Here is a 9488-nt window from a genome sequence, read left to right as displayed (position 1 = left end):
ATTTATTTACTTTTATTTATTTTTTATCATTATTTAAAGACCGTTTTCTAAGTTCTGCTTAAACTTGTTTCTTTGTGTGAATCCAGCTCCAGAAAGACCCGYTCCAGCTCCTGGCCTTCAGTCTGGCTCCTCACCTGTCCAACACACAGCAGGTCTCACCCACTAACCTCAAACCCAGCCAGGTGCGTCTCTCACAGCCGAAATCCGACGCCGCCGAACCCGGTCCGGTCCGCCGGGGCTCCGAGCCCGGTCTGAAGGGGATCCTGAAGAAGAGCCACCCTGCGGGCTCCGAGTGGAGAGGGGCAGGCAGCGGTCCGGAGGGAGGAGAAGCGGGGACGTCCGGGGCGACCGAAGGAGCCGGAGGGTCTCAGAAGARGGAGGGAAGCGAGGCGAGCGCCGCTCCGTGGAGGCAGAGGGCTCGAGACGGGAGGGAGACCGGCGCCCGGAKCACCACAAGGACCTCACCAGAACCAGACCCTCCGCAGGAGGGGAGGCGACGTCGGACCAGACGACAGGAAGGAGACGGTTTTATCCGTGATTCAACCGACAGAGTCCGGTAAGTCCTTAGATTTTATTTAGATTTAAAAACGTCTTTTTGTTGTTTTTTCTTCCATATTTTATATTTTCTGTTATTTGTTCTAAAGGGACGACGACGAGCAAGAGAGCGAGAGGAAGGTCGATGAAAAACACAAAACCAGAAACAATGAGGTCATCCCAGAAAGTTTCAGTCAGAAAGTACAAGGAAGGACAGATTCATGTGAACCTAATGTAAGAGACTCTGATCAGCTGAGGACTGTCTTTAGTTTTAGAAAGAAAACACCATATGCAGATGAAATCTTTTTATTTGAGTTGGAACAGTTGGAACACGAGCGAAGTGTTTAGTTTTATACTTTCTGACCGTTTGAACACGTTTGAAGGGTCAGATTTTTCCGTGTGAGTCAGGAGAAAATCGTCTGCTGGTTGGACGCGTCTCGTTCTCGTTCCTCTGAAACCAGATTCTGGGTTTGGGCCGTGTCTGATGTGACTCGTGTTACCGTACATATATTCAGAACACTCAGTGTTTATGGACCTGGGCTGGTTTGACGGTCTAACCATGTTCTGTGTAACGTAAACAAACGGAGTTATTTGGTTGTTAAGTGTCATCGTTTCATCGCTCTAAAGTCTCAGCTTCACATTTCTTCCTCTGAAGACAAACTGCTTCAACATTCAGGTGTCTAAGCGCTAAGTTTAACAGCTCTGACTTCTGTTTGTCAGATTATCTTGTTTTCTTTTTTTAGTCATTTAACTTCATTAAATGCATTGAGATCTCTTCAAATCTTTAAAAACGTTGCTCTGAAAACAAACCTCCTGCTGCCTGTTTTTTTAAATCATTTTAGATTCAGTTTGTTGGTCATCCAGATTTAGAATTCATTCAGTGTTTTGCTGGTTTTAGCTGTTGAATGTCCATTSTCATTTTAGTTTCTTGCTATTCTTTCACTAAATTGAGGTTTTTGGCACCAATCCTGTACTTGTTTTGATTCTATAGTGACTTTTAGACAGTTTTGACATTTTAGTTACTGAGTATTGCAGATTTTAGCAACTGCACATTGCTAATTATGGCTACTTATGTTTGTTTTCTGTTGTTTTTGGTGCTTTTTAGCTTTTGTGTTTTGCAAATTTAGTATTTTTAGTGAGTTTTTGCTCATTTTAGCACCTGAGTYACTGTTTTGTTTTGGTTTGGTGTTTTAGCTTCTGCGTTTTTCAGATTTTGCCAACTGCATTCAGCTCTTTTTGATGCTTTGCTAACTGTTTTTGCTGATTTGGTCTTTTAAGCAACTTTGTTTTTCTCATTTTGGTGCTTCAGTGACACATTTTGTTTAGTTTGATGCTTTAGCTTCTGTGTTTTGCTCATTTTGATGTTTTATTACTGGTTTCTACTAGTTTTGACTTTGTCGTTTCTGTGTTTTGTGGATTGAATATTTTTAAAGATGAGTTTTAGCTCATTTTAAAGCTTACTTAACTATTTTTGCTGGTTTGAGCCTTTTTAGTTCTGCATTTTGCTGGTTTTTCTGCTTTTATTGACTGTTGTTTTTTTTGTGTCAGTTTTGAATAATAATTACGTTACAGCTTTATTTTGGTGAATTTGTCCCGGTTAATCTTAATTTCCCGCCCTTTATTTGCTCCACGATCGTCTGTAGGAAGAATCAGAAAACTCTCTCCTGGACAGCGTGGGCCCTCAGTGCTGGGTAAAGCTTCACACCACCATGTTAAGTGCAGTTTTTGTGATGGCGCCTCCTCAGCCTTGCTCATGTCTCTTCTCTCCCAGGAGCCCGTCTTTGCCTCTGTGTATTCTGTCAGTATGCCCCAATATATCTTGTGTTTCAACCAGGTAACTGTGAGCCTCTGCATGCTGTCTTCAGTTTGCAGTGGAAACATGTTTCTCAGCAGCTTTAGGGGATGTTTTTGCAGCTGACGTGTGAAGTTTCACTCGTTTTAACGAGGAAAAATCAATCAGTTCTGTGTGCAGATTGTGATGCTGAAGGCTTCAGTTTGCTTGTTTACTTTTTTGTAAACAATCCAAACAAAACAAAAACAATGTTTAAATGTTGCTGGTTGAGTTTGTTCTGATCGTCCGTTTAAATTTAACCTCTTGTCTTTTTTTCCCTCTTCAGACCAACCTGTCGTTTGAGGCTCAGGAAGTCACCTCCCCGAGGAAGAACCTGATCAGACCTCAGTGGAGACAGAAAGTGGGACTTTTATAAATAATTTTTTAATGTTTGAATTACTTGAAAGGATCGTCCGTGTCCTGATGTTTGTTTTTCTGTTTCCAGGCTAAAGATGAGCTTGAGCTGGACGGATCTGAGGAGAGGAGTGAGTTTTCTTCTGTTTTTCTCTGTAAAGTTGATGTTTTCGCTCTTCTGATATTTTTTTTTTCCTGCGTTCGAGTTCAGGATCTCCTGAATCAAATGGCYATATCTCCCCGAAGAAGACATGTGACGGCGAAGCTTCGGCCTGCGAACAGGAAGGTCAGAGCGGCGCCGACGGTTTGTTTTCACGCAGATGATGTGAAATAAATATTTAAGTGGTTTCATCTGCGTGTGCCACAGCTCAACGATCTGAGGCGACGCTGGCAGACGACTCCAACGCAGACGGAGGTCTCTGCGGCGAGCAGCCCCCTCCTCCRGCCTGCGCCCCCGCTCCCTGCAGCCGCGGCGCCGCCTCAGAGGGAGAACAGGACCTGGGAGTCCTGTGTCAGAACAGCACGCCCATGTGAGTCCAGATTTAAACTACAAGAAACAATTTTTTTTCTTTCATGTTCCGTAAAATAATCTGCAGCTGGAGTGCTTTTTTTTTCCTCACTGGTGAAACAAAATCTTTTGTTGAATTCTCAGTTTTACCAATAATTAAACAAAACTATTTTTTTTCCTCTTTCAAAAATTACTGTAATTCTTTGGATGAAGACAACCTCGGTTGGACCATTTGTTTGTTACTACCATTATAACTCTTACTTTCATTTTTTGCAATAAAACTTTAAGTTTTAGTGAAAAAATTGCTTATTGGTTTATTTATACCTTCAGTTACTTTAAAAAAAACTGAAGTACTTTATTATACTTAAGTAAATGTAATTTATCTCCTCATTAATAATTCATCTGCTTATAAATATTTTATGTTTCTGCAGCAACAGTGACATCTGCTGGTCGCTCCTATAAATACACAGAAATCTTCAGGATTCAGATTTGAAGTCTTAATTTGTCTTAATGTAATAAATATTTTCTGTAACTCTGCTCTGTTTTTGTTCCTTGTGTGTTTTTTTGTCGCAGACTCAGCTCAGCTGTGGCAGAACACAGGCGATCGGTTCGCCCGTCCCGCCGGACTCAGGGCTCCAGAAACCCCCTGAGGGCTCTGGCAGCCAGAGAGGACATCCTGCAGGACTACATGGGGGACGGAGTCAGCACAGCTGCCGAGGAGAGGAGCCAGGAAGAGAGAAGTCAGTCCAGCTCTGCATCACTTCGTCTTCATCTCTGCTCTTTAACCAGCTGACCTCCCGTCTCTCCTCAGAGTGTAAGAACTCCTCCTCCTCACCAGATTCACACCCTGTCCCGTCACGTGACGTCCTGTCCTCTTCAGACCCAGCAGAGTCCTGTCCCCCCTTCAGCAGCCTGATGCTGATTCTCATCAAAGGTCAGGAAAGATCAGATAAGCGTTTCTGATGGCTTCACGTGGGTTTTAACGTCGATGTTTGACAGGTCGGCGGCGGGTCCAGGCGCGTCTGGTCGAGCCGTCGGCGCGGTCATTGAACAGKGACGACTGTTTCCTGCTGGTCACCTCGGAGCACTGCATCCTGTGGAGCGGAGAGTTCGCCAATGAGCAGGAGAGGGCCATGGTACGTCCGAGGACGCACCCTTGGACTTTTTATTTTTAATCCTCAAACTTTACTGCGTTTATTTCAGGCCGCTGAGCTGGCGTCCCTCATCCAGACTCAGAAAGATCTGGGCTGTTCGGCCCTCGAGGTGGTCCGCCTGGAGGAGGGGCTGAACTCTGACGGCGATGCGGCCGAAGACTTCTGGAGTCTTCTGGGAGGAAGGAAGCCGTACCGAGGTGGGAGGTCAAACCAGGCTTCAGCGATGGTTTCATCAGTTTGTAAAACAGCATCAAAGAGTTTCTCTCTCTCCACAGGTGCCGGCGCTCCAGAGGAGGACGAGACTTTTGAAGTCGGGGTGGAGGAGTCTAACTGTGTGTACAGGCTGCTGGAGGACCGGCTGGTTCCTGACGAACAGGTCTGGGCCTCGGCTCCCAGCACCGGCCTGCTGCGCCCCACCGAGGTCCGACTCCCAGTTCAGCTACTTCCTGCCGGACGTTTCGTCTCCTCTGAGTCTTTAATCCGTTTGTTTCCAGGTTCTGGTGTTCGACTTCGGCAGCGAGGTGTACCTGTGGCACGGCCGGGACGTCCCCCCCGACAGGAGGAGCATGGGGCTTCAGCTGACTCAGCAGCTGTGGGCTGGAGCGTACGACTACAGCAACTGTCGAGTCAATCCGCTCAACCCCACTCAGAGCAACCCCGGCGTTCAGCTGTACGTCCCCCCTGCAGGCAGCCAAATCACAAAAACTAAACTCAGACGTGCAGGATATGTTCAGGCTTCCTGCAGATCCTTCAAAAGGCTTAAAAGGCAAAAATAAGGCCTTAATTAGCCTTAAAATGTCTTAAATCAATCTTTCAGAAGTCTTAAAAATGTTAACACATTGTAAATAGGATGATTGTAATTCATCTCAAATATTAAAACAATTGGTAACTTTTATTTTTTAAATATTCACATGCAGACATTCCCCTTTGACATCACTTCCTGTTACTTCACATACAAATATCTCAACAACCGTTCGTCTGAGTGTCAAATTTGTTTTGTAATATGTTAATATTGTTGTCTTTCCAAAAATGCATCAACTTTTCTTACAAAAGGGATCCATGATTAGTTGTAACATTAGACTTTATTTAATAAACATATATTTTAACTGTAAAATAAAGACCGTAAAAATACTGTAGGCTGTTCAGTTTTTATCATTTTTAAACTAAAAGTTAAAAAATATATTACACGGATGGGGCCATTCACACGCAAAGCATTCTGGGTAAATGATGACGTGGATAGGTCCTCGGTGCGAGGCTGCTAGCGAGCTATATCCACCCTGAAGGTTAATCTTGGACAATATCTGATGATCGACTCTTTTAAATGAAACCAGAGAGCGTTGACAGAGAGGAGAAGGTAGAAATGACTCAGCCTGGAACTGAAAATATGGATGGAGGACAACAGAGCTGCTTRATGGAAGAAGAACCTCAGCTTAGCCTGTTAGCTTTAGCGTTAGCCCTGACGCTATCACCMTATGTATATGTATTAGCTCAGCGCTACACATTCTCCTCTCGTCACTGAGGTCCTCCATCCACGACAGAGAGGGGAACACAAAAATGACTCAGCCTGCAACTGAAAATATGGATGGAGGACCTCAGTTTAGCTTGTTTGTCGCTCTAAGAGTCGATCATCAGATATTGTCCAAGATTAAKCTTCAGGGTGGATATAGCTCGCTAGCAGCCTCGCACCGATGACCTATCCACMGCATCATTTACCCAGAATGCTTTGTGTGTAAATAAAATGGCTCCGTCCGTGTTAAAATATATTTTTTAAAATGTGCAAAACTAAACAGCCTACAGTATTTTTACAGTCTTTATTTTAGTTAAAATAAATGTTTATCAAATAAAGTCTAATGTTACAACTAATCAGGGATCCTTTTACAAAAACTTGATGTCACTTTAAGGTTTCATCTACAGCAAATGTGGGTTAAGACCCCACTGTTGGTTCTAAAACTCCAAATTTTGGGTTATTAGAGGATTTCCAGAAATTAAATTAATTTTAAAACTGACTGCTCAGAATCTTTCTGCTATAGTTTGATYTGGATAAAAATAGTTGGTCTATCAGCAATATTTGAATACTTCTTCAACCAAAAAATACTTTGATTCATCAGTTTCTGCCACAGTTTTTATTTTTTTGTCATTTGTGTTTATTTTGAAACTGGTCTTAAATTTAATTTCACTTGGCATTAAAAAGTTTTAAATTAAACAGGGCTTAAACTGCAGGAACCCTGTATGTAGAGTCTGGTCCAGTTCCAGGTGTGTTTAGTGTCGGACAGGTTTAACCGTTCCGCTTCGTCCTCAGGAGAGGTGAGGGCCGGCCCAGCTGGGCTCTGCTCGGCATCGTCTCAGAGTCCAACGAGACCATCCTGTTCAGGAAGAAGTTCCGGGACTGGACCTGCAGGAACGGAGCCCCTGAAGAAGTGGTTTCAGAAAAGGATCAGATGCTGGTCAGTCCCTCAGACAGCTCCATCATTTCTGTTTCTTCATGGTTAGTTTGTAAAATTTATTCTTTATCCAGCCTGAGCCTCCATCCTTGGACCTCCTGAGTCCCTGCGACGCTAAAGCTTTAGCCTCAGGAGAGTCGCTGCAGACAGAGAGTCCGTTGGGTTCTGTGCCGGCGGAGGTCGACGTCCGGAGAGGTGGAGGCGGCGCCACGTTGGAGAGCGGGCGCCGGGTGGAGCTGAGGACGGTTTCTGTGGAAACGTTTCACGTCCAGGAGTTTGACGACTGCGAAGTGCCTGTGGAGAGCTCCGGACAGCTTTACGAGGGCGACTCCTACGTGATCCGCTGGACCTACAGCAGCGGCACCGTCGGTCAGTAAACAGATGATAAGAGAATCTAAAAATGTTGTTTTGCTTTTATCCAGCAGYCTGCAGGAAGTGTAGCTGAGGACACTTCCTGCTCTTCATTTATAATCACATGATCAGAAACACGTGGCTGAAACTCAAAAACCTGAGTTTTTTCTGTGTTACAGAAAACGATGAGTGTGGCAGCATTCCTGGGTGGAAGGAGAACACGGTGGTGTTTCTGTGGCGAGGCCGGCGCTCCCAGGTCAGCGGGCGGGACTCAGCCTCTTTCCTCTCCATCGGGACGAACCATGGTGAAGTCTCACAGGTGCTCAGAAGCTCGCGCTGCGTTTCAGTCGTAAAGTACCTAAATACAAATACTTCTTTACTGTACTTAAGTAGAATTTTTGGTTATCTGTACTTGAGTAATTATTTTTCAGCCTACTTTTTACTTCTACTTCTTTCATTTTCACACAATTATCTGTACTTTCTACTCCTTACATTTTTTAAAAATGACAAGTAGAAAGTCGTTACTTTTATTTCATGTTTGCTTGTTTTCATTCCAGCTCGTTATTGTAAAAAATAAATATCCTTATGAATTGTGCCTCCTAGATAGAGTGAATTTAACTGTGGTTGAATGAGAAGTATAAATATATAAAACTCTGATAGTGTATTAGTTTGTACACAAACAAATCATGTCACACTCCAGCAGGACATAATCATTCAAATAAAAGTACTGTACTTAAGAAGTATTTGTATTTCATGAATTATATTATTGTATTCGGCCGCAGCCCTCAGATAGATTTTTAATTTGGYGAAAACGTTTATGCAGCCTTGATATATGTATATAAACTGAAACAGCTGGACTAGTGCATCTTACATTTAACATTAATTCATTATTTTAATACAACAGTCATTTCTGCATTTTTTGGGGAGGTCACCTCCTAATAAATGTCCTTACAGAAAATCTAACTGCTCATTTTAAATCAATAGTTTTACTTTTAATATTTAAGTACAAAAACTATCAGATACTTTAAGACTTTTACTCAAGTAATATTCCTAAAGGAGACTTTAACTTTTACCAGAGTAATTTTTTGGAAAGATACTTGTGCTTTTACTCAAGTATCACTTTGTGGTTCTTTATGCAATACTGTGTTTCAGTGATTGTTGTTGTTGTTGTTTACTGTCTGTGTTGTTTTCGTAGGTGGTCGTGCCTCAGGGTAAAGAACCTCCGTGTTTCCTGCAGCTCTTCCAGGGCAGCCTGGTCATACACAGGGGGAGGCGAGAGGACGCCCCCACCTGCTCAGGTGCAGTAAGATGAGAGGGTTTCCCGCAGCGTCTCTGCTCCCGGCTGATTGTTTGTGTTGGTTTCTCTCAGCAGACTGGCGTCTGTTCTGTGTGCGAGGAGAGCTGCCTGAGGAGGCTCTGCTGCTGGAGGTGGACTGCCTCTGTGAGAGCCTGAGGTCCAGGGGCTCTGTAGTCCTGCTGAACAGCCAGCAGGGGGCGCTGTACCTCTGGACTGGCTGTAAAGCTCCCAGCAGCACCAGAGAAGTGGGCAAGCGGGCGGTGCAGCGTCTGACCCAGATGTGAGCTTCAGATCTTTTTTTTTTTTTAAAGACGAGCAGCGTTAAGTCTTTAACTCCTRCTTTGTGTTTTGTGGACATCAGGTGTCCACCGGAGCTGGGCCTCAGTAAAACCAGTCCAGTGGAGACTCATGCAGTAGATGAGGGTTCAGAACCTGCAGAGTTCTGGGCAGCACTGGGCCAGATGGACCGGAAGGCCTATGACTGCATGCTGCAAGGTGAGACACCACTTTCATTTATTCCTCGGCTCTTTTCTTGTTCTGCAGCATTGTACTAAATGAACATTTCATTCATCAAAACATTCGGCTCCTTCGGGACGTTTCGGCTGTGACTTTWTAGATTTCAGTAATTGAAACTTGTTAGGATATTTAGCTGTTTCTGACATTTTTGTTTCTCATTGAACATGAAGAAAGCTGTCTTCAACATCCTTTAAAAGCTTTTAAATTTTCATAAATCCTCACTGAACTTTTCACTTCTGTTCTGGTTCTGCTTTTTTTATAATGCTTTGTACTAAATTTAGTTGTTTTCAACTTCTTTCTGCCAATAATCACTGCTTCTTTTTACTTCTTACCGTTTAAGCCTTTTGTGATCCTGTTGTTTTTATTTTTTATTTTTCTGCCGTTTCACATACCTTTAGTTGTTTTTTGCTAATTCAGCTAAATTCATGTTTTGGTGGTCCTTTTCAGCTTTATTCAGCAAACGCGCTCCTTCAGTTTCTTTCTGCTAATTTCATCTTTTTTT

At 43.5% G+C, this 9488-nt stretch overlaps 1 protein-coding gene across 5 annotated transcripts in view; it reads left to right on the top strand.

Moving 5' to 3' along the window:
* The window catches only part of svilc (supervillin c), a 23712-nt gene that overhangs the window by 10980 nt on the left and 3244 nt on the right, over window positions 1–9488 (top strand). For 2 of the 5 annotated variants that reach the window (XM_014022469.1, XM_014022439.1), the window contains 20 exons: window positions 87–556; window positions 645–768; window positions 2178–2225; window positions 2306–2368; window positions 2652–2726; window positions 2811–2850; window positions 2931–3005; window positions 3087–3249; window positions 3801–3967; window positions 4039–4161; window positions 4227–4363; window positions 4431–4578; window positions 4657–4802; window positions 4876–5051; window positions 6681–6825; window positions 6897–7191; window positions 7353–7492; window positions 8369–8471; window positions 8546–8750; window positions 8832–8965. In XM_014022469.1, coding sequence (XP_013877923.1) covers window positions 87–556; window positions 645–768; window positions 2178–2225; window positions 2306–2368; window positions 2652–2726; window positions 2811–2850; window positions 2931–3005; window positions 3087–3249; window positions 3801–3967; window positions 4039–4161; window positions 4227–4363; window positions 4431–4578; window positions 4657–4802; window positions 4876–5051; window positions 6681–6825; window positions 6897–7191; window positions 7353–7492; window positions 8369–8471; window positions 8546–8750; window positions 8832–8965 — 2977 coding nt within the window. The remainder of the gene's footprint in view (window positions 1–86; window positions 557–644; window positions 769–2177; window positions 2226–2305; window positions 2369–2651; window positions 2727–2810; window positions 2851–2930; window positions 3006–3086; window positions 3250–3800; window positions 3968–4038; window positions 4162–4226; window positions 4364–4430; window positions 4579–4656; window positions 4803–4875; window positions 5052–6680; window positions 6826–6896; window positions 7192–7352; window positions 7493–8368; window positions 8472–8545; window positions 8751–8831; window positions 8966–9488) is intronic. The other 3 variants (XM_014022456.1, XM_014022447.1, XM_014022463.1) reach the window with 3 other exon arrangements.

This window comes from Austrofundulus limnaeus, unplaced genomic scaffold, assembly GCF_001266775.1.
Source record: "Austrofundulus limnaeus strain Quisiro unplaced genomic scaffold, Austrofundulus_limnaeus-1.0 Scaffold4, whole genome shotgun sequence".
NCBI classification, from domain to species: domain Eukaryota; kingdom Metazoa; phylum Chordata; class Actinopteri; order Cyprinodontiformes; family Rivulidae; genus Austrofundulus; species Austrofundulus limnaeus.
This window is presented reverse-complemented; position numbering and strand designations above follow the sequence as displayed.